The sequence below is a fragment of the Panthera tigris genome, chromosome D4 (genome assembly GCF_018350195.1).
Source record: "Panthera tigris isolate Pti1 chromosome D4, P.tigris_Pti1_mat1.1, whole genome shotgun sequence".
Lineage (NCBI taxonomy): Eukaryota > Metazoa > Chordata > Mammalia > Carnivora > Felidae > Panthera > Panthera tigris.
This window is the reverse complement of record NC_056672.1, coordinates 83,291,232-83,315,808: the sequence shown is the minus strand read 5'-3', so window position 1 is coordinate 83,315,808 and position 24,577 is coordinate 83,291,232. Positions and strand designations below refer to the sequence as shown.

The following is a 24,577-nucleotide window of genomic DNA, read 5'->3' as shown; positions in this document are numbered from 1 at the left end:
CTCCCTCTCTCTGCCCCTCCCCTGCTCACACTCTGTCTCTCAAAAATAAATAAATAAACATTAAGAGAAAATGGGTCAAAGTGAAAAGTCACAGGAACTTGAAAGTAAAGGAATAGAAAAAGGGTATACAGACAGTAAGCTTAGGAAAACTGGTTTGATTATATTAATATCAGAAAGTAAGTTTCCAAAACAAAGAATGTTTGTCCTGGAACTCTTTTCACCCGTATTTTCCTGCCTGTTGTCTTCTACTCTTTATCATCTCACCTTAAACATCGCTCTCTTTAGGAAGCCTTCTCTGTGAGCTCAAATAGCATCCTTTCTCCTCTCAGTGTACTTATTCCACTGTGTTTTAAGTGTCTGTCTGTCTCCAGTACATTTTAGGTAGTTTCCTGTCTCTGATATTTATGAAGAAGGGGCTGTGTCTATATTTGTTTGTCTTAATCATTTCTCTAGCACTTAACCAGGGTGCTTGATGCATCTAAGTTCTCAGTGGGTATTTGTTCAATGAATGAATTTGTGAATGAACATAATGAATCTGTGAGTAAGAAATGTGTTAAATGCAGCTGTAGGCTATATGCAGAAATGTTTGTTACTGTGCAAAATAGGATCTAAAAAAGTTTAAAAGCTGTCAGAAAGTTGGAAAAATCAAAGAGCATGTTTTCTTTTTTAATCTAATGAGTAATTTCCCATTTATCTGCCATAGACCTGAGTTGGTCGTTAAGAAGCTTCGATACTATGCAAGATTTATTGTAGTTTGCCTTCTTCTCAACAAAATGGATGTTGTGAAGGATTTGGTGAAGGTAAATGTACTTTAAAATTATTAAAATCCTGGGGTGCCTGGGTGGCTCAGTCATTTAAGCATCTGACTCTTGACTTCGGCTCAGGTCATGATCTCACAGTTTGGGAGTTCAAGCCCTACATCAGGCCCTGACAATGTGGTGCCTCCTTGGGATTGTCTATCTCTCTACCCCTCCCCCACGTGTGTGTGCACACGTGCTCATGTGCACTTCCCATGTACACTCTGTTTCTCTCACTCAAAATAAAATAAAAAGAAATCATTATTTTAAAAATAAATAAATAAAATTATTAAAGTCCTACTCTGTAATTGTGTATGGATAATTTTGCTTTTTTAAAAATAGATTTAAGATAAAAATAATTTTACCATATCTAAATTTAGTATATCTATATCTAAAACATTCAAAAGTGTGGTAACTTCGGACAAGGGTAATCTAAAAGAATATTCCTGCCCTCTTCATATTTCAGATACACACTAGCGAGAGACAGTTCTCTTAATTCTTTGTTTTTGTCCCTTAAGCGTGTTTTACATCTCACCACACATCAATGGATGTTTGCAAAATGCAAACAAAAGTTAAAATAATCGGTTTAAGAGGAAATAATTGTGGGGCGCCTGGGTGGCTCAGTCGGTTAAGCGTCCGACTTCAGCTCAGGTCATGATCTCGCGGTCCGTGAGTTCGAGCCCCGCGTCGGGCTCTGGACTGATGGCTCGGAGCCTGGAGCCTGCTTCTGATTCTGTGTCTCCCTCTCTCTCTGCCCCTCCCCCGTTCATGCTCTGTCTCTCTCTGTCTCAAAAATAAATAAACGTTAAAAAAATAAAAAATAAAATAAAATAAAAAAAATAAAATAAAATAAAATTTAAAAAAAAGAGGAAATAATTGAAAGGTTGGGTCAAGAATAAACATTTCATGTTTTACAAAGGTATCGCGAATGAGTTTGGGTTTTTCCATCCTTTTACTGTGTCTGCATCACTGTCCTTTGTTACCTCAGGTAAATTAGAGGTGGGTTCACTTAATGTCTCTAATTATTCACACCCCGTTCTGGTTGCACTCTGCAGTCAGCCAGCTGTTTCCACAAGATACCTCTTAAATTTTGGTACTCAAGTATCACATGTTAGTTTTGACAAGTCCTTCTCTGTCTTCCTCCACCTCTAGTTACTAATAAGACTGTTTCCAAAACACAGTATGATATGAATCCAAAGAAAATCATCTAGACAGTCTTTGTTTTTAAGCATTAAAAGCTTGGGGTTTTACCTTCAATAAATTAATTGCTGATGTAGAATTGAGTAGATATGAGTTGCTCTGGATCTTTGTGAAGATCTTGTTGATGTGTGTCATTCTGGAGTCTTCTATTTTAAAGCAAAATAAAGTAGTTTTCTTCATTTTGGGCTATAATTGGGACCATATATTGATAATAATCAAGCTTCTTTTTTTATAATAATCAGGCTTAACTATATCAATTTCTGTCAAGAATATGGTACAATATAGCAATCTATTTGTATGTGTATTTCCCCCATAACTGTTTTTCTTTGTGAAAAATTTAAAATCAGGAATTGTCAGATGAAATCGAAGATTATACTCACCGCTTTAATACTGAAGATCAAGTGGAATGGAACTTGGTGCTTCAAGAAGTAGCAGCTTTCATTGAGGTCAGTTTTTGACAAGAGAGATTGTCATAATTATGGAGAAGTAATTGCCTATGTGGCATATGTTTTTATGGTGTGTATATGTCAATAAGAAGGAATAATTTATCATCTTGACATTTTGCCTTGGCCATCAACTACTCCTTTTTTTCTCCAGGCGGACCCCGTAATGGTATTGAATGATGATAATACCATTGTTATCACATCTAATCGCCTTGCAGAGACAGGAGCACCATTGCTGGAACAGGGCATGATTGTGGGACAGTTGTCTCTGGCTGATGCGCTCATTATTGGTAATTGTAATAACCAGGTAAAGAATTGTGAAGGAATTGTGCTTAAAATTCAATTTAAAAAATAGTGCTTATTATTACAGAATTACAGATTAACATCACGTAATTACTGTTTCCTTGTAAATATCCTAAATCCATTTGTGAGGAAATGTTTGATTAAATAACACAGTGTCCACATATGGGCTGTATTACAGGCATTTAAAGGTTTAGAAAGAATTTGTAATCACAGAGGAAGAAATAGTCATGATATAGTAAGTAAAAGTAAACTTGGTATGGAGATATGTAAACAGGATTATTTCATATATGTTAAAATGTCTGTATACATATATGCACAGGCAAAAGGACTAGGAAGAAATTTACCAATATCATAAAAGGTTTATCTCTGAATAGCAGAATTATAAGTAATTTTTATTTTCTTCTTTACAACTTTCTAAATCTGTATATTACTTTTACAGTCAGGCAAAAAAAAAAAAGAATTATTTTTAAGCATATTTGTCATAGCAAATTTCAGATTTTTTTGGTGACAGAATAGTTCCATGATGATGAGGATTTAATGTACTAGAAATGTAAATTTACTGGAAATTATGGGATATCAGAAAAGTGTCAAGTGAATACATTTTTCTTTTTTTTTTTAATTTTTTTTTTTTTAATGTTTATTCGTTCTTGAGAGACAGAGCATGAGTGTGGGAGATGCAGAGTGAGAGAGGGAGACACAGAATCTGAAGCAGGCTCCAGGCTCTGAGCTGTCAGCACAGAGCCCAGTGCGGGGCTCGAACTCACGAACCGTGAGATCATCACCTGAGCCAAAGTCAGACGCTTAACCGACTAAACCACCCAGGCACTTTGAATGACTACATTTTTCTGTATGCATTATTTACACGTTTTAATTTTGTATCCTTCTCTTACACTTTTCATTTTTGTTACTGTTAACTTTTTCTAGTACTTCTCCAGTTTTAGCTGTTAAAAGCCATTGGTTTGCAAATTTAATTTAAATTAAAACATTGCCTGCCTATGGGCAGAAGACAGAACAGACATTTCTCCAAAGACATACAGATGGCCAACAGACACATGAAAAGATTCTCAACATCACTCCTCATCAGGGAAATGCAAATCAAAACTACAATGAGATATCACCTCACACCTATCAAAATGGCTAAAATCAAAAGCATAAGACACAAGTGTTGGTAAAGATGTGGAAAAAAAGGAAGCCTCCTGCACTGTTGGTGGGAATGCAAACTGGTACAGCCGCTTTGAAAAACAGTATGGAGGTTCCTCACAAAATTACAAAATAGAACTATACTATGATCCAGTAATTGCATTACTGGGTATTTACCCAAAGAATACAAAAACATATTTTCAAAGGGATACATGCACCCCTGTATTTTTTGCGGCCTTATTTACAATAGCCACACTGTGGAAGCAGCCCAAGTGTTGATCAATAGATAAATGTATAAAAAAGAGGTGGTATATATATACAATGGAATTTTCTTCACCCCTAAAACAGAATGAAATCTTGCCACTTGCAACAACATGAATGGAGCTAGAGAGTGTAATGCTAAGTGAAGTAAGGAAGTCAAGGAAAGACAAATACCATTTGATTTCACTCTTATATGGAATTTAAGAAACGAAACAAATGATAAAAGGGAAAAAAGAAAGAGAGAGAAAAACCAAGAAAAAGACACTTAACTATAGAGAAGAAACTGATGGCTACCAGAGGGGAGGTGGGTAGGGAGAAGGGTGAAATAGATGATGGGGATTAAAGCATAAATCATGATTAATAATAATAATAATAATAATAAACATTGCCTACCTGAAGTTCTATGTAAGTATTATTCAAAACAGAAAAGGATGCGGTCTTAAACATTGTATAAGGCCAAAATTTACTGAAGAGGTTATGAAATATGGGCCATAGCCATATTTCAGCAGGCTGCCTTGCCAAAAAAAGTTGTTTTTGTTTTTGTTTTTTTTAGCATGTTTTTTTAAGGATGCTAATATAGGTCTTGTTGTTTACATGACTACTTTTTATGTTTTTAAAAATACCCGAGGAAATTGATGGATAAAGATATAAATAAATGGAAAGATACATGATAAAGCAAATACAGAAAATTTTAATGGTATAGAATTTAGATGATACAATGTATATAATTCTTTTAATTTTCTGTCTTTTGAAATTTTTTATAATAAAACACTGGGGAATAAATTACCCAGTGTCATTAAGTACACATGAATGTCGGGAGTTATATTATGATCAGAGACTTCTAGGTCTGTATACTGTATTGATGGTAAGTTTGTTTTGCATGCAGGTTAAGTTTAGTGAGCTGACTGTCGACATGTTCCGGATGTTACAAGCCCTGGAAAGGGAGCCAATGAATTTAGCTTCCCAGATGAATAAACCAGGAATGCAGGTGATCTTCTCTCCACATTTGCAATTTTGGTAACACCATCATTGCTTCTGCTCCTCATGGAATGCTGTTACTCAACAAATGCCATGCATGCGAATAAAGAACTCTCTCGATGAGGCACAGGAGAGATAAGCACAATAACAGTAACATGGAGTAATAAAAAGATATTTGATGAAGAGTATAGTAAAAATAGGCATTGATAATTCATCCGTCAAAATCAGCCTGTATGTGTCTTGTTTTCTGTGTGTGAATATAGGAATCAGCTGATAAACCTACCAGACGAGAAAACCCCCACAAGTATCTGCTCTACAAACCAACCTTCAGCCAACTCTACACGTTCTTAGCAGCATCTTTTAAGGTATATATGATCCAATACTTTTTATTGTATGGGGGGAAGTGTGCCCTAAATAGAATCTGAGAGTCACTCTTTTCTTTGAATATTTGAGTCAAGAATGTAGATAAAATATGAAAATGAAATCTGCATTCAGTATACCTAATCACAACTATTTTAGGAATGGAAATTGCTTATGTTGTTATGAATGTTCCTTACCATTAATTAACGAGAGTATTGATTAATTATTCTTCTTTCTCCAGGTTTTTATTACTAACCTACTGTAGATATAACAGTCAGATTGCACAGGCATGTTATGTATTTAGGCAGCTCTGGGAAGCCCTGTGGTCATCTGAAAGAACCATGAGAAGTAGTGAATTCCTCCCAAAGTTTATGTAGAGGAAGCCATGGGCAGGAGTTTATCTTGTAGACCCATAGTCAGGATCTTTACTTCACCATTTCAAGGTTTGTCAAGAACATTCTCTAAATGATGAAATTTTTAAGGCAGAAAATGTCTTCAAAACTTTGGGCAATAGTTATAGATTATTGATTCATATTGACTCTTTGTTGTATAAACAGTTATGAGTTGAAACCAGCAAGAGTGACTGTCCTCTTGGAGAAGACAGTGATACCTTACGTTAGGTTCTTGTCCCTGCAACTTTAAAATGTCAGGAACTTTGAATAAAACTGTTTTTTGTTTTGTATATGTGATTTTCTTTAATTTCAGGAGCTGCCTGCCAATAGTGTACTTCTGATTTACCTGTCAGCCACTGGCGTTTTCCCCACAGGTCGTTCTGATAGTGAAGGTACAATAAAGGAATGCTCCCTGTCGTGAGCAGGGCTTGAATTCTCTTTATTTTCTACAAGATGATGGCCCATAGCCCACAGACCATCCCAAGCTTTCCAGAGAGGCTTCCACATTTGAAGCCTGGTCTCTTTGTTGAATTGACAATCTTGTAGATACCCCAGTCTGTTTTATTTGCTGAAATATTATACTTTGAAGTCCACGAATCATCAGCAATTCATATACTAAATGCATGCCTCATTATCAAATTTGCCAAAGGCACATATATATTTGTATACGTATGGAATAACTGAGCCTAATTTTCTACTTCACATCATTGAATTTTTCTGGGCCGTTAATGTGTCAGGGAATCTGGTCAGCGGCTTCATTGTGGCTGAAAGTCTTTGTAGAAATCAGTGCATTGCTGTAACTGTGAAAGTTCAAGTCCTTGTCATGATTTTGTTTCTGTCCTTTATTTCATTTTATGGATTCAACCTGAAGAATATTGGGATGCTATTTCAGAATGAAAACTTTTTAAAACTATTCAGAATATATGAGTCCAGAATATATGAAATTGGTCAGAATAGATGAGTAACTTGAATGTAAATTAGGCAATTAGATCTTTGTCTGGACAAAAAAAAATTTTTTTTTCTTAACATCCTTAACATTTTCCTCTTCATCTGTTTGTTGAAATTTGCATTCCTTTATACAATGCATGTCCCTGCCATCTTCCTTGCATGACGTACAGGTCCTCTTAAAGTGTTAAAATGAAAACAAAACAAAATAAATCTCAATGTCTTTTCATTCAAGTAATTTTTAAGGGGTAAAATATAATACAACATTAAAAGTTACACACAATCATAAACTACTTTGAAGTTTTTCATAATAAAGCTTGTAATTTTATTTTTAAATAAATGGAAATTTTGTAATTTTTTTAAGTTTATTTATTTATTTTGAGAGAGAGAGTGAACGAGCAAGGGAGCAGCAGAGAGAGGAGAGGAGAGAGAATCGCAGGCAAGCTCTGCGCTCTCAACACAGAGCCCATTGTGGGGCTCGATCTCACAAACTATGAGATCATGACCTGAGCTGAAACCAAGAGTCAGACACTTAACCGACTGAACCACCACAGTGCCCCTTTTTCCATGTTTTATAACATAAACTGTTGAATCAGGTTTTCTGAGCTCCCATTTAATATATTGACCTCTTCTTTTCCTTTTTTTAAAGTACAAGAGGTACTAACTAAATGGTCCTTTGGGAGAGATGATTCCTCACATCCCATAGCTGTTTCATTTAGACAAGAGTTCAACTAACCAATGTGATCAGTAGGAAAGGCTAACTTTAAAACCGAAAGTACAGTGGCTGACATAATAGTGATAATAACAGATTTTTTCACACACAGAAATTTGGCATTCCTTTTCTAAAAATGAAGTGTTTATCAATGAGAATTTTCAAGTCTCACTCAAAATTTTTCCCTAAATTTTATAATTGGTGGCTCACTTAAAATTATATTTAAGAAATTATTAGGTCTTCTTTCTGCAACTTTCTCACTTAGATAATTTGGTTGAATGTGAGATTTTGATTTTGCTTGAAATGTAAAGATCATTTTGAACATCCCAGATCTCCATCCCTTTTGCTACCCAGAATGAGGGGGTGCAGTAGATTCTTGTTTTGTTTCTCATTATCTTCTGTTTGAAGAACTGACAAATAATTAAATGATTTTTTTTAATGTTGAAACAGGCAACATGCTGAAATCATTTAAATATTGCATTAAACTAGGATGTTAAATTTTAAAATGTTTAAAATGTTTTGTGATTATCTTCCACTTGTATCAATCAGAGATTCACACAAGACCTTTGAATTTTGAGCATCAGATCAATGTTATTCTCCAGCTGAAGTCTAGGATTCTTCCCTTGTTTTTATAGGTCCTTATGATTTTGGCGGAGTACTTACTAATAGTAACCGGGATATTATAAATGGAGATGCCATCCACAAACGAAATCAGTCCCACAAGGAGATGCACTGGTATGTATTCTGGTGTCTCTCCTTATTATAAAAGTAAACGTCTGTTGTAGAAAACATTAAGTGAATGGGGACTTTTTTTAGTACTAGAAATATTCCCTCAGTATAACACGTATTTGGGTTCTAGCAATATTTCAGGCTCTGACTATCCTAGGAAATTAGAATTTTTGGCTGTTCTTTGTTTTTAAATTTTTCATTCAGTATTATATGTCAGGCACTATTCAGTCATGGGGATATGTCAGCGAACAAAATTAACATTCAAGTTGGAGGAGATTTTACGTGTATACATAAATAATATGTCAAGACATGATACATGTTAACATCCATGCAAGAAGCTTTTTTAATATAAGAGTCTGTTGTTTAGATCTAGTATAAATGAACTTAGGTGTATGATTTTAAGGAAAGTTCACCTATGAATGTTCACTCTTTTTCTAAGTACAACACATTCACTGCTTGGGCCATTATTGGCTCTAGAATTTTTCTAGCTGAGAGATAGCAATTTCTTGTTATAAAGGAGACTGGACTTGTCTGAAACTGCATTTCTAATCGTATTTTACACAAAAATGTTATAGCTGTTCGTATTAATGAGAAAGGGAAGACAGGGAGATATTTCAAATTATGTGTATAGTAGCTAAGATTCCTCCAAGCCATATGTTGGTGCTGTCATTGACCTTAGTTGTAGATGATTTATATTAGAAAAACTTAGTTTGGGGCACCTGGGTGACTTTGTCGGTTAAGTGTCCGACTCTCGATTTCTGTTCAAGTCGCGATCTAGAGGTTCGTGAGTTCGAGTCCCACATCGGGCTCCACACTGACAGTGTAGAGCTTGCTTAGAATTCCTTCTCTCTCTCTCTCTCTCTCTCTCTCTCTCTCTCTGTCCCTCCCCAGCTCTCTGTTTCTCTCTCCCTCAAAGTAAATAAACTTTTTTTAAAAACCTGTATTATTTAAAAGAAAAACTTACATTTGAAACATATTGGTTTGATGATGTTACTCATTGACACATCATTTTATATATTTACGTTTACAATTGCATTAATATTTTTACACATATACCCATTGTCCAGTAAGCTACAGATAAGAGAGCATGCACAAAATTGTTATCTTTTCCTATCCACTGGCTCCCAAACGCATATTGTGGGACTTCAGCCTTTGGGTGCCATAGGTCTTCTGTGGGCCAGTGAATCTATACGTTTAACAAGCACCCCATCTGCTTCTGATGCAGAGGTACAGAGGAAACGTAAAGAATAGTAAAAGGAGAGCCTGTGCTTATTACTGCAATGTTAAGATATAGCTTGAAATATTAAATATCTTTAAAATAAATACATTGAAATACAAATCTGGTTGTGTTAGTACATCCTGTTTTCAGAACATTTTCTTAGAAGGAGCTTTGAAATACTAGCCCAGCACCTAAATGCTGACTTGTGGGATTTTCCTATTGTATGTTTTGCCCATCTGTATATCTGTTGACTTCTCTTTAGCTTGAATATTCCTGTATAATAATGATCTCTGAACATTTTTCTAGATGAAACTGCTAACGTGTGTATCCCAGTAAATAGAGACGTGTTTTGTCTCTTGCTGAGTTCATCTTTGTTTTTTGCTCAGTGCCATGATGAAAAGGAGATGTGAGCAGACCAAACTGAAGAATAAGATTTCTAAAACTTGGCCAGTTTAGTTGTACAGTTATTCATCGTTACCATTGTTTTGTTTTCCCAGCCTTCATCCTGGAGACCTCTATCCTTTCACAAGGAAGCCACTGTTTATTATCGTGGATTCATCCAACAGCGTTGCATACAAGGTGAGTTCCACCAGCACCATTGTGCATGTTAGACATTATGGCACCACTCCAAGGTAACCAGTCTTAACATGTGCCTTTTTATTTTGCTTTATTTTTTTACATTTTAGCAGTTTGTATTTAGTCTTTCTTTTCTTTTGAGGTTGTGCATGCTAGTCAGGATCTGGTGCTATGAATAGAAACAAGAAGAAAACGCATGAATGGACACTCAGTGGAAAATAATAAATCCTCCTGCAGGAAAAAAAAATTCAAGATTTCCAAGATCTCTGGTGGGAGGTTTATTTTTGTTATATAACCCAGAGTAATTTTCTTTTATAGGAGTAGGAGTATATAGGAAATTTTTATTTTCTAGTTTTCAAACGTTTCTCCTTTTCCACACTGAGCTGCTATAGTTTAAATGAAATTTCTATTCCATCTTACATAGTCACAGTCTGAATATCAACATAAATTGTTTTAGATGCACTTTTTTTTTTTTAATTTGTGACACTAAGTAAAAAAAGATGGCCCTGAATGCTGAAATAAGTAACAGGGAACTAAAGTGAAAAACTTTTGGTTTTATATTTTGCTCTTGAAGCAATGGGTTTCAATGACTGTACAAAGAATGTCCATAGTGAAACACTTTAAAGTTGGATATTAGAATTCAAACTACAGTAATTTATAGGAAAATGAAAACAGAATCTTTGGAGTCCTTTGTATGTGGTTGGAATATTTCATTAGTCAACAATATGTTCAAAAATATGCTAGGAACACAGATCTGCCAATTAAAACTATTTCTGTTATGGGTGTTCGTACAATTAGATAGAGAAGCAAATATTAGTAGATTTATTTTTGGAGAACAAGGGAAAAAATGTCTGCTAGCCAAGAGATGACTCCAAACATATGCTTTCTATCTAATTTTTATGTTTAGTTTCACTTTTTAGAGTTAGTGTCTAAACTTCAAGAATATCCAATCCACCCTACATTTTTCAGCATATATCCTGCTACCCATTTTGTCAAGTTTCACAACTCTTGATGTTTAGGAAAATTAGCTGTCAACTTTATTAAATCATGTGTGTGTTGTTGCTTTTAATCTTTGAGGGGATGGGAAGCTGCTGAAGGAAAGAAAAGGTTTATTGGCTACCTCATTCAAATCTATAAAACCAGAAGAGTTTTGTGCCTTGACAGAATTCAAAGGAAGCATTCTGTGACCTTGTCAATGACAAGGAATCATTTGCTACAGTTTAATGATGTGACAATATGTTGATGTACTAGGTCCAGTGTATTACTGAATATGATCTAGCATGCGTTTAGAGTATTTTAGCAATCTATTAATTTCCCTCAATTTGATTGGATATTTGATGCCCCCTTTTATAATCTCAAGAATATCATTCATTGTATGTGCCTGCTATTTCCAAAGTGCTGTTTGGTTACAGAATGGGTATTGAATGCTGATTTTTATTTTTTTGTTATTTTATTTTTTTTAATGCTTATTTATTTTTGAGAGAGAGAGAGAGAGAGAGAGAGACATCATGAGTGGGGGAGGGACAGGGAAAGGGAGACACAGAATCCTAAATAGGCTCCAGGCTCTGAACTGTCAGCACAGAGCCCGACGTGGGGCTTGAACTCAGGAACCGTGAGATGATCACCTGAGCCAAAGTCGGACGCTTAATCGACTGAGCCACCAAGCACCCCTTGAATGCTGATTTTTAAAAACACTGTTGTGCATAGTTGGAAATGTATTTCCCTAATTATATATCATGATTTAATTTGAGATTTCAGTATTCTGATACCCAGAATGACAGTGGACTAATAGAAAGCTTTTCTTGTTTATTCGTTTGCTCTTGATGGCACATGCAATGTCACTCCTTTAAAAAATTAAATTGTCCAGAACATACTTATCTACATACGCATTAGGCAAGTCAGAGCATGGCAAAGACCAGTTCTTTTTAAAAATTAATACTAGGGGCGCCTGGGTGGCTCAGTCGGTTAAGCGTCCGACTTCGGCTCAGGTCATGATCTCGCGGTCCATGAGTTTGAGCCCCGCGTCAGGCTCGGTGCTGACAGCTCAGAGCCTGGAACCTGTTTCAGATTCTGTGTCTCCCTCTCTCTCTGACCCTCCCCCGTTCATGCTGTCTCCCCCTATCTCAAAAATAAATAAACGTTAAAAAAAATTTTTTTTAAAAATTAATACTATTCGGTACCTCTAAATCAAGTATGCAGTCGTCTGTGTTGACATGTGAAAGTGTCTGATATTTACTTTTCCCACAAAGCATGTGTGAAGAGTCTTAAATTACCATTTAACATATTTCTAGTGAAAAAGAACTGTGTGACTGATACATTGTTTCTTGAGGATCAACTTTACTGTGTATGTTTCACATATATGAATGTTTCATGAGCATGTTTGCTGATGTTTTTTCATATAAATACAAACATTTCATGTATACTTCTTCATTTAAATATTACTTTTTTATTTTTGTGAGAATTAAGCTCCTGCATATGGTTTAAAACTGTCGCTCACAACTCTTTCTGTGTATCAGAAACATTCGAGTCCTTCTCAAAACCATTTGTACCTGGGCCCCAGCTCCTGTGACTCTGCATCACTTGACTTGGGGCCGGTCTCAGGTATCAGTACAATTCCAGTGTGTTGTCAGGGTGGGGACGACTCAGTCAGCAAGGTGTTACCAGAAACGGCAGTTGCCATACTCCTGCCAAACTCCTGTTTGCCTTTTCCCAGAGGCCACCAGTTACATCTTTTGTAGCTGATTATTTGTCTGAATAACATGCTCGTGTTGATACTTCTTGATTCTTCATATTCAGGCATTATGTACTGATGTCCCATTGCGGAAGAGAAATTCAGCTCTTTCCTCTTCTTATCCTCTGCTCACATTTATACCTTTTACTTCCTTTTCTCCCCACAGTAGATTTCTTCTATCATGATTTTGGTTCACTGAATATTTCATGCTTATATTATGATGACTGTAAAATGCATCTAACAGTTAAGCCATATAGTAAACTTCTTCTTTCCCAAGCAACTTCCTGCTTTTCCTGGGGCAAATAATTATGTGACTTTGTTCCTTGTTTTTGTCTGAAAGTCACACTGATTCAGCCCCGGTCTTCTCACCAGGCACCTACGTCTTGTAGGTTGTTCGGATTCATCTGTCTCTTCATTTTTTCTTTGTGCTGAATTACCCCTCAGAGCCTCTGAACTGGTGCCCTCTACAGAACCCTCGTCCCAGAACTCCACTTCATTGTTATCCTGAGAATTCATTATCTCTCCTTTGTTTCCTGAATCCCATGTCTTCCTCTTGGACTCTCACGTACTCTCTCATTTTGGTGCAGCATCTCCAGGAGCAGCTTCCTAGAAAGGCTGAGCAGGAGGTAAAATATCTGAGGTCTTGCACTCCTTCAATTGTTCTTTAATTTACTGTCACCTTTTAATGATGGTTTTGGTAGAGACTGGAAATTATTTCCCTTCAGAATTTGAAAGGGATTGTTAATACTGCTTTCTAGCTTCCAATGCTTCTTGAGAAGTAGAAAAGCATTCTCATTCTGGATTCTTTTTGTGACCTGTTTTCAGTCTCTGGAAATGTTTGGGATTGTCAGTTTGTCCCCAGTGTTTTTCACGTTCATTACGGTGTGCCCTGATCTGGGTTTACTTCATGGTACATGGCATGTACTTCCTGAGTTTTTTCAATGTGGAAACTCTGCCCATTTACTTGAGTTGCTCATTGATCTCCTCTCCCCATTTTCTCTGTTCTGTATTTCGGGAATTTCTGTCATTCCTGTATTGGGCCTTCTAGTCTAGTCCTCTGTTTTCTTGCCCTTCATTTTCCATATTTTGTTCCTCTTGCTGTTTAGGAGATTCCCTTGCCTTTATCTTCTAACCTATGAGATTTCTTACTTGTTTTCTAGATGTTTCTTTCATAAAGAAATAAATGTACGTGTATGTATATACAACAAATATGCGGACACGTATACAATCGTCTTGGTTTTGATCTTGTTTGAAATATCTTCTCTTACCTTTGAAAATATCACTTGATCATTTAAAAAATTCTCCCTGCATGCTGTCTTTTTCCTCCATGTTGATTTGTTTCTCTTTGGTTTTGTCTGTATATTTCTTATTAGAGACTTTTCTCAGAGTATCATAATGCTTGTTTGCTCAGGTTTGAGAGAGGAAGCTAGCACAGTGATTGGAATCTCTGCGATTGTGGGCAGGGCTTGTCACACTGACATGCTCAGTGTGATGGTTTAGCTGGACCATTTAGCTGGGTAACCTCTGATGTCAGCATCTTTAGGTCTTTTTTCATGGTCTGCTCAGATGCACCAGGATGTGATTATCAGTGCTATGCTTTGTTTCCCCTAAAGTCTGTGTGTGTGTTTCTATTTGTATATACATATATCTTTATGTCTCCATTGTCTTACACTTAAAATATTCTTAATAATGCATGTTGAATGATTAAATGAAGGTGCACATTATTATCTTTATTTTGTAGTTGAAGAAACTTTGCCAATGGAGGTTAGGTATTTTGCCTAATTGATTCCACCAGTCTTTGTTATTCCAAAGCCCAAGCTCTGTCTGTATTTAGGAAAAGAGGAGTTTTGCATGCCAGTCCTAACCTCATTTCAGAGGACAGTGATTGAAACACGAAGATATACATGGGAAGTATGGCCCAAACTTCCACTCTCAAATTGTCATTAGGGAATGGGCAGGTTGAAGTGGTTTTATATCTGTGGTCACATAGTACTAGCAGAGTAAAATAAAATCCCTCAGTCATGTTAGGTAACACGTCTTTCATTTCTGCTTTCTTTTCTTTGGAAGAAGAAAATCCTTTGAGTATTTAAATATTTGTGACAGAGCCGGATCTCTGCCAGTGAGCATAACTTACACATTTGTCAAAACAGTCGTATTTACGTAAACAGCCCCATCCTACAGTGTTTGACTGATGGATGCAGATTGCCGCAGGCTGTCAAGATGTTCACCTTCCTAACCAGAGCATGTGAGAACTCTTCTGCCAGCCAGTTGCACTCATTCCATTTCTTTTTTGCTACTTTGAAAGACCATCTCTTTGTTTTTGGCCTTCTGCAGTTATACCGTGATATGTCTAGGTTTTGCTTCTTTATATTTAACTCACTGGGATTTGTTGGATTTCTTGAATTGGTACGTTGGAGTGTTTCATTATTGCTGGAAAATTCCTAGCCATTATCTCTTCAGATATTTGCTGTACCCTAGCTTCTCTCTCATCCCCTTCTGAAACTCTGATTATATATGTATATTTAATAGCCTAGCATTTGCACTGTGTCTTCCACATCTCTTGACTTCTCTTCTACATTTTCCATCTTTTTGTGTATCTGGTTGAGATTTGGATAATTTTTTCTGATCTGTTTTTCAGTTAACAAATTCTTACTTTAGCTGCGATTAACTTGCCTTTAAATCCATTTGTTGAGTTTTATATTGGTTGTGTTTCATTTCTAGATGTTCTGTTTGGTTCTTTTTCAAATAATCCATTGCCTTTTTAATTTTTAATTTTTAAAGTTCTTATTTATTTTATGAGAGAGAGAGTGTGTGCACGAGCAGGGGAGGGGCAGTGAGAGGGAGACAGAGAATCTGAAGCGGGCTCTGCACTGACAGCAGAGAGCCTGATGTGAGGCTTGAACTCATGAACCATGAAATCATGACCTGAGCCAAAGTTGGACACTTAACCCACTGAGCCACCCAGGTGCCTCTCCATTTCCTTTTTTATACCTTCTTCTTTTCTATTTTCAGGTTTGTTCTTTATTTCTTTAAACTTAATAAGCATACTCATTTTACTCTTTATTATCTAGCTGATTAGGCTTATACCTGAAATCTGCTTTTGCTGCTGAAAGATACCCTTTGGTATTTTTGTATTCTTATACGCTTGATGATCTTTGACTGCTTTCTTCTCGTTATCCTTAAAACTATTTGCGGGAAATGGACTGAGGCCTGGAATGAAGATACTTTCATCCAGAGAGGGTCTGCATTTGCTTCTGCTAAATACTTGGAGGTACTACCAAGCCGTGACCATGTTTTTACGATTACTTCCATGGTATGAATTTGGGCTGCAAACATGTGAAAGGGGCAGCTTAGAGTTAGAACACTCAGGCACTGTTGTGTTTTGTTTGTCTCTGTTCTGTTCAGTACTGAGAAACTTCCCTGCAGGCCCCTTGAGGAGTGGTCATGGGGGAAGGATGGTAAAGTTTGGTTTGGGTTCATCCTTACACTAGGGGCGTAGCCTAGTTTAACAGGGCTGGTTTCCTGTTAGACTCCCGTCTTAGGCAGACCCTGAGCTCGGACTTGTGTCCTCCTCTCTGGATCAGACCTTTAAAACCTGAATTCATGTTGTTCAATTGCCTCGGGGCTAAAGATGTCTGGAGTCAGCTTATTTTCTCAGTTTCTTCTACTGGTTTTTCCACATTTCTGTGACGTCTTATCACTGGTGCACCCTGGGCTCTGTCTTTTTCCTCTTCTTTTCCAGCTACAACTCACTCTCTTGATGCCCTTATTTAACATTTGGGTTTTGTTCTGTTTTAATTTAAGTAATCTCTGCACTCACCACGGACCTTGAATCACAAGCCCAAGATCAAGCGTCGCATGCTCCACTGACTGAGCCAACCAGACGCCCCGAAGCCCTTATTTAGTTTCATGACTTTAATTACAATCTCTATGCTGACAATTTCTAAATTCCTGCCTCTGGCCAGACCTCTCTCTGTTACTCCAGACTTAAGTATAATCTACCTGCTCCGTATCTAATTGGTGATTCCAATAAAGATCACAAATTTCACATGCCCAAGACAAAATCTCTAAGACCTCTTCCTCCTCCAGCTTTCCCCAGATCAGTTAATGCAGTTAATGACTGTTACTACACTTTGATAGTTGCCGCAGCCCAAATCCTTGGTGTCATACTTGCCTCCTCCTTCCTCACATCCCACATCCATTTCAGGAAATCCTCTTGGCTGCAAATGATATATCCAGAATTGTCCCACCTCCACTGCCATCACCCTGACCCATGCCATCATCGTGTGGCCCTTGAATTCTTACAGGAGCTTCCTTAACAAGTCTTCCTCCTTCTGTCCTTGCTTCCTTACAGAGTGTGTCTATAAGTCAGAGGACGTCACTTCTCTACTCAGAATTTCCAGAGACGCCTCATCTCACTCAGAGGGAGGCTTCATGTGATCTGCCCTCACACACCTCCTCGCTCCCCTCAGATGCATCTCTGACCTTTTCTCTTGCCCGTCTCCCTATTGTTCAGTTCTCTTCAGCCACATTGACCTTGGTATTCCTCTAACTTACCTGGCAGTCTGCTGCTTTGGATCTTTGTGTCTATTCCCCCTGTCTTGAATCCTCTTCCAAAGACACCCACGTTGTTCTTCAGGTGTTTGATAAATTGAAGCCTCTCCATAGAGTCTTCCCTAATTGCCCTATGCATTATTTTTATTATTTTTTAAAAGATTTATTTATTTTGGGGCACCTGGGTGGCTCAGTCGGTTGAGCGACCAACTTTGGCTCAGGCCACGATCTCATGGTTTGTGAGTTCGAGCCCCGCGTCGGGCTCTGTGCTGACAGCTCAGAGCCTGGAGCCTGCTTTGGATGCTCTGTCTCCCTCTCTCTCTGCCCCTCCCCCACTCATGCTCTGTCTCAGAAATAAATAAACATTTTAAAAAATTAAAAAGAAAAGATTTATTTGTTTTTGGATGAGCACGAGCAGGCAAGAGGCAGAGAGAGGGGAACAGAGGATCCGAAGCAGGCTCTGTGCTGACAGCAGAAGCCCAATGTGGGGCTTGAACTCAAGAACCGTGAGATCATGACCTGAGCTGAAGTTGGATGCTCAACCGACTGAGCCACCCAGGTGCCCCCCTAATTGCCCTATTTAAAATCATATGCCAGGGTGCCTGGGTGGCTCAGTCGGTTGAGTGTCCAACTTCGGCTCAGGTCATGATCTTGCAGCTCGTGAGTCCGAGCCCCACATCAGGCTCACTGATGTCAGCCGGTCAGCACAGAGCCCACTTCAGATTTTCTGCTCCTCCCCTGCTTGTGCGCTCCCCAAAAATAAATAAATATTTTAAAAAATAAGATAAAAAATAAAATCATATGCCCCCTTGCATTCTTTATACACCTCTTTATTTTTTCTTAATTATCATGACAGCTTCTTTATAGTGCCATCCACCATTCTAAGCACTTTACAAAGATATTTTTTAAGTGTTTACTTATTTTTGAGAGAGAGCAGGGGAGGAACAGAGAGAGACGGGGAGCGACAGAGACGGGACAGAGGATCCAAAGCGGGCTCTGTGCTGACAGCAGACAGCCAGTGTGGGGCTTGAACTCATACACTGCAAGATCACGACCTGAACCAAAGTGGATGCTTAACCGACTGAGCCACCCAGGCACCCAGCACTTTATCAGTTTAAAAAAAATGTTTAATCCTCAACAACCCAAGGTGTTACTTTTATTATTCCTATTTTTTTACTGATAAGAAAACCACTGCACAGAAAGGTTCGGTAATTTGCCCCAGGTCACACACACGATAGGTGGCTGAGTTGGGATTTAAACAATCTGATTGTAAAGTCTGGGCTGTTAACCATACTCTGCTGTCTTTCCGTTTGTAGCAGTTGCCACCTTCTATGATATTGTGTAACAACTTGGTTTACTGTGGGTCTCTACCGGCCACCTCCACCCCATCTAAATGCCAGCTCCTGGAAAACAAGATTCAAAGAAAAAATCTGTTTTGTTTACCCCTGTCTTCCTAGCACCTAGAACAGTGTATAGTCAGTGGGTTTAAGGAGTATTTGTTAAAGAAAAGAGATCTTTAAAAAGGACACTATGTACTATTTTAAAGTTACAGAGATGTTTTAAAGTATCATTAAATAGATAGTTTTATGGGAGAAAAAGAGCTATTGTCTATAAGAAGGAAATCAGAGCGGTGCCTGGGTGGCTCCCTCCGTTGAGCGTCCGACTCTTAATTTTGGCTCAGGTCATGATCTCACGATTTTGAGATCCAGCCCCGCATCAGGCTCTGCGTTGAGCATGGAGTCAGCTTGGGATTCTCTCACTCTTCCTCTCTCTCTCTCTCTGCCTTTCCTCTGCTCTTGTTCTTTCTCTAAAATAAATAAATAAACTTAAAAAAAGAGGGGCACCTGGGTGGCGTGGTCGGTTAAGTGTCCAACTTCGGCTCAGGTCATGATCTCACGGTCCATGGGTTCGAGCCCTGCGTCGGGTTCTGTGCTGACAGCTCAGAGCCTGGAGCCTATTTCAGATTCTGTGTGTCCCTCTCTCTCTGCCCCTCCCCTGCTCACACTCTGTCTCTCTCTCAAAAATAAATAAACATTTTAAAATATATAAAATTATTAAAAAGAACTATCCGTTCTATACCAATTAGGTCACAAGATGCTTGTATGACCTTGAGCACGTTCTTGGTTTTACCTGTGCCACTTTTTCTTTCTCTGCAAAATAAGTTGGCAATACTGATCTTACAGTATTGTTAAGATTACAAGTAAGGATCTAAGAAGTCTAGGATGATCCCTAAAAGGCAGTATTAGCATTCAGTAAATTATAGAAATTATTATGATGATGACTCTTTCAAGACACAAATAATACACACAAAAGAAAACCCTACCCCAGATTAGTTAATCATTATAGATTAGAAAATTTTAAATAAAATACTAGGAAATAGACTTATTTATTAATAGAATAATCTAACAAAAGAGTTTATCTGAATCATATATGTATTTTGTGAAAATCAATCAATATTGTATCCTATGTCAATAGGATAAATAAGAAAGATCACATGCTTGTCTCAGGGGTCATTTTGTGAAATCTAATAAAATTCAGTACCCATTCTTAATGGAAAAAAAACACAAAACTCAGCTTATGTGAAAAGCCTCTATATTAAGTAGCCAATTTTGGACTTCCGAGTGAGAAACATTATAAGTATTCTTAGTTAAAATAAGAAAAAGAGAATGCCTGCTGTCATTTTTGTGATTGATTTTGTTTTAGTCCTAACCAGAATTGTTTAACATTCTCCAAATAAAACAATGAAAAAGGTTGTCCAGACAAATATGAGGTGTAAATATTGAAAAGAAAGAAATAAAAATCTTTAAAAAAAATTTTTTTTAATGTTTATTTATTTTTGAGAGACAGAGAGAGACAGGGCATGAGCGGGGCAGGGGCAGAGAGAGAGAAAGGGAGACACAAAATCTGAAGCAGACTCCAGGCTCCGAGCTGTCAGCACAGAGCCTGACACGGGGCTCGAACCCACAGACCATGAGATCATGATCTGAGCCGAAGTCGGACGCTCAACCGACTGAGCCACCCAGGCACCCCAGAAATAAAAATCTTCAATTATAGATGATACAATTTTACATTTAGAAAATCCTAAGGAATCACAAAACAACTTAATATGCATATAGATCCAGCAAAGTAGTTAGATATGGGATGAATATACAAAAATAAATAGTAGTGTTATATATGAGCTATAGCAAGTTAAAATTTCTTCAACGTATGTTCTATTTACATACATTTGCCATAATTTTTCTTAGATATAATAGCATTAAATCATATAATCCCTACATGGGGCAATTATGAGACATTCCCAAAAACTTGCAAATAAAGAAAATAAGAATCATAAGGGAGTTAAACTAAAATTAATTACCAAATGGGTTAGAACCAGAGACACGTGAGGTATCTTTAAAGAAACAGTTTTCCAGGCCTAAAATTTAAATACAATCTGACTGAAGGGAATCAGAGGTCCCCAAGATCACCCCCAGGCTCAGCAGTTCCCAAGGACTGATAATTCTCAGCCTATAGTCACACTCAGTACTGAGATTTCTCACAGTAAAAGTCTCAAAGTAAGAAGGCACATGCAATGAAGTCTACAGAACAGCAGGTACAAACTTCCAAGATCCCTCTCCAGTAAAGTCACAGTGGATGCCCTCAGTTTCTGTAGCAACAAGTGAGACGACGCAGGTGAAATGTTTACCAGGAAAGCTCAGTAGGAACTCGGTGCCCAGGGTTTTTATTAGGGACTCATTGTGTAGACACCCTTTGCCTGGCACTTCCAAAATGCCATTCTCCTAGAAGGAAAGCAGGTGCTCAGCATAAACCATCTTGTTTACAGTCTAGATAAAGTGAGCCACTCTTACCAGTTCTGCTAATGGTGGGAACCCTCCCCAAATCTAAGTCCCCAGAAGCCAGCCTGCGACCAACTTTCTTAAGCAGGCCTTTCAAAGGATTGCTGTCAGGCTTTAATGAAAAAATGACTAACTCTTTGCACACAATATTTAAAGAAAAAAAGAAGAGAAAGTCTCGTCAACAAGAGACACAAAGAGAAGAGAGACCTTGGGACATAAATAACAGCCATGTGCATTTTAACACTATCCAAGATCAAGAGCATCATGGCCAAAGATCCAGTAGGCCATTCCTGCAGTGTGGATAAATATCTCCAGCTGCCTTATCTGAAGAATGCTCCTTAATATCATTCATCTTGCTCCCTTTGTTTTGATTGCAAGAAATTGCTAATTTATTTGTTTAATTTTTTTTATATTGCTACTATATTCACAAAGTCACAAAATCAAAAATCTCAAAAAGGCTTTGTTATGATATCTCTTTAGCTCTCCCACTCCCAATTGACTCAGTTACTCTCTCTATGGGGAATTACTATTGTCTGTTTCTTGTTTACCTTTCTAGAAATTTTTTAAAAATGCATGTATAAGCCAAAACAAATACATAGTCTTTAGTCTTCTTGGCTGTATAAATAATGCTAACATACTATACACAAAGTCTCTATAGCTTACTTTGTTTTCGCTTAGTAAGAAATGTTGGTGGGGGCACCTGGGTGGCTCAGTTGGTTAAGCGTCTGACTCCAGCTCACGTCATGATCACACAGTACATGGGTTCGAGCCCCGCGTCAGGCTCTGTGCTGAAGCTCAGAGCCTGGAGCCTGCTTCAGATTCTGTGTCTCCCTCTCTCTCTGCCCCTCTTCCACTTATGCTCTGTCTCTCTCTGTCTCAAAAATAAATAAAACATAAAAAAAAAGAAAGAAATGTTGGTGATCTTTCCATATCCCTTCATAAAGAACTTCTTTGTTCCTTTTTTATAGATGCATAGTATTCCATTGTATTGTTGTACCATAATTTATTTTTCCAATCCCTTGTTGCTGGTCATTTGGTTGTTTTTAGTCCTTTACTATTGCTAACAGTACTGCAAGGAGTAACGTGGGACTCAAAGTTATTATAGGTTTGAGAATATATTAGTAGCATCAAATTTTAGTTGTGGGATTGCTGTTAATGGACTATGCATCTGAATTTAATAGATACTGCCAAATTGTCTTCTAACGAGTTTGTACCAATTTATACTCCTACCATCTACGTATGAGTATTTGTTTTCCTGTAGTCTTGCCAATAGTGTATATTCTCAAGCTTTGGTAAATTTTGCTACACTGGTAGGTTAAAAATGATATTGCAGAATAGCTTTGCTTTTATTGCTCTTATTAGCAGCAAGGTTGAGCTTCTTTTCATGTTTTTGAGCCAGTTGTGTTCCCTTTTCTGTGAATTTTCTGTGATCTTCCACCCATTTTTCTGTTGGGTCAGTGGTCTTTTACTTAGGGATTTGGAGAAGCTCTTTCTATATTGAGATTAATCTTTGTAATGTGCCTTGCAGGTATTTTCTCCAGTTTATCATTTCGCTTTTGATTTAGTTTATGCTGTATTTTACTATGCACAAGGCTTTGGTTTTGTAACTGGGCTTATTAATCTTTTTAAGTTGATTTATTTATTTTTTTAGTAATCTGTATACCCAGATGGGGCTCAACATGGGGCTCGAATTCACAACCCCAAGGTCAAGTGTCACATGCTCCTCCAACTGAGCCAGCCAGGCGCCCCTGGGTTTATTAATCTTGATCATAGTAGTTAGGATGATCTTCTAAGGTATAAAAATCATCCTTATTTTCTTACATTTTCTTTCTGCACTTTTATTGTTTATTTTTTTTTTATATTTAAATCTTTGATATATCAGGAATTTATCCAAATATGTGGTGCAAAGTATACAGCCAACTTTTCTCTGGATGGCTATCTTAATTTTTTCCTACTGGGTAGCCAGCTAGCCATCAAATTTTCCTACTTCCTTTTTTTTTTCCCCCAATTTTTAATTATTTATTTTAAGTAATCTCTATACCCAACATGGGCTCAAACGCATGACCCTGAGATCAAGAGATGCATGCTCTTCCGACTGAGCCAGCCAGGTGCCCCAAATTTTCCTACTTCATAATTTGATTCTTTTTTTTTTTTTTCTTTTGAGAGAGGGAGGGAGGGAAGGAGGGGGAGGGAAAGAGAGAACTAGAACTAGTGGGGGAAGGGCAGAGAAAGACTCTTAAGCAAGCTCCACACCCAGCACAGAGCCTGACACAAGGCTCGATCTGATAACCATGAGATCGGGACCTGAGCCAAAATCAAGAGTCGGACATGTAACCCACCGAACCACCCAGGAGCCCCTTCTACTCCCTAATTTGAACTATCATCTTTATCACATATACTCAAGTCCTATCTGTTTTGGGGTCTAATTTTGGACTCTTTGTTCTCTTCCATTGGTCTTCTGCCCACTCTTATGCCAGTGCCACATATTTTTAATTGCGGAGGCTTAAAAGTATGTTTCAGTATCTCATGAGTCTAGTTGCCTCTCTTTGTTCTTCTTTTTCGGAGTTTTCCTGGCTAATCTACTTTTTTCCATATGAACTTTAGAATTATTTTTTTCAGTTGCAGGAAAAAATATCTGGCCATTTTTATTGAGGTTGGTTCAAATTTTAAAAATTAGTGGAATGATATCTTTAGAATGGGTTTCTCTCTAAGAACATCCTTTAAAGAAAGCATATCCTTAAGCGAAGAGTGGTCTAGTTTGAGTATCAGCTTTCATTCCCACTGTAAATTAACATACCGACATTCTGGTTTTATAGGTCATTCTGTGTGAGCAGTAATTTGATTCACAATGAGAAGTGGTTGCAAGTCTTCCCTGATTACTTCTCAGTAAGTCAGGTTTTAGAGCCCGTGAGGCTGAGAGCCAGATCCTAGAGCTTGGGAAATTCCATGCTTGTGTATATTGCCCAATGACGTGGCCTTTTGGTAGATAGCCAGATGACCTCTCCCAGTAACACTGCAACCATGTATATGCCTTTATTTTAAAAATCAGTAGTTTCCTTAGTAAACTGCACTATTTTTTAAAAAACAAATTTTTTTTTTTAACGTTTATTTATTTTTGGGACAGAGAGAGACAGAGCATGAACAGGGGAGGGGCAGAGAGAGAGGGAGACACAGAATCGGAAACAGGCTCCAGGCTCTGAGCCATCAGCCCAGAGCCCGACGCGGGGCTCGAACTCACGGACCGCGAGATCGTGACCTGAGCTGAAGTCGGACGCCCAACCGACTGAGCCACCCAGGCGCCCCTAAACTGCACTATTTTAAGAAAGCCTATTTTGGGGGCGCCTGGGTGGCTCAGTCAGTTGAGCGTCTGACTTCGGCTCAGGTCATTGTCTTGCAGTTCA

The 24,577-nt window shown here is 37.8% G+C and overlaps 1 protein-coding gene across 2 annotated transcripts in view; it reads left to right on the top strand.

Moving 5' to 3' along the window:
• The window catches only part of SCAI (suppressor of cancer cell invasion), a 143,755-nt gene that overhangs the window by 100,547 nt on the left and 18,631 nt on the right, over positions 1 to 24,577 (top strand). For both annotated transcript variants that reach the window (XR_006210662.1, XM_042964775.1), the window contains exons 7-14: positions 704 to 800; positions 2,345 to 2,443; positions 2,595 to 2,747; positions 5,031 to 5,132; positions 5,386 to 5,487; positions 6,188 to 6,266; positions 8,167 to 8,266; positions 9,977 to 10,058. Coding sequence is in view for 1 of the 2 variants with exons in the window: in XM_042964775.1 (XP_042820709.1) it covers positions 704 to 800; positions 2,345 to 2,443; positions 2,595 to 2,747; positions 5,031 to 5,132; positions 5,386 to 5,487; positions 6,188 to 6,266; positions 8,167 to 8,266; positions 9,977 to 10,058 (814 nt within the window). In the remaining variant the exon portion in view is untranslated. The remainder of the gene's footprint in view (positions 1 to 703; positions 801 to 2,344; positions 2,444 to 2,594; positions 2,748 to 5,030; positions 5,133 to 5,385; positions 5,488 to 6,187; positions 6,267 to 8,166; positions 8,267 to 9,976; positions 10,059 to 24,577) is intronic.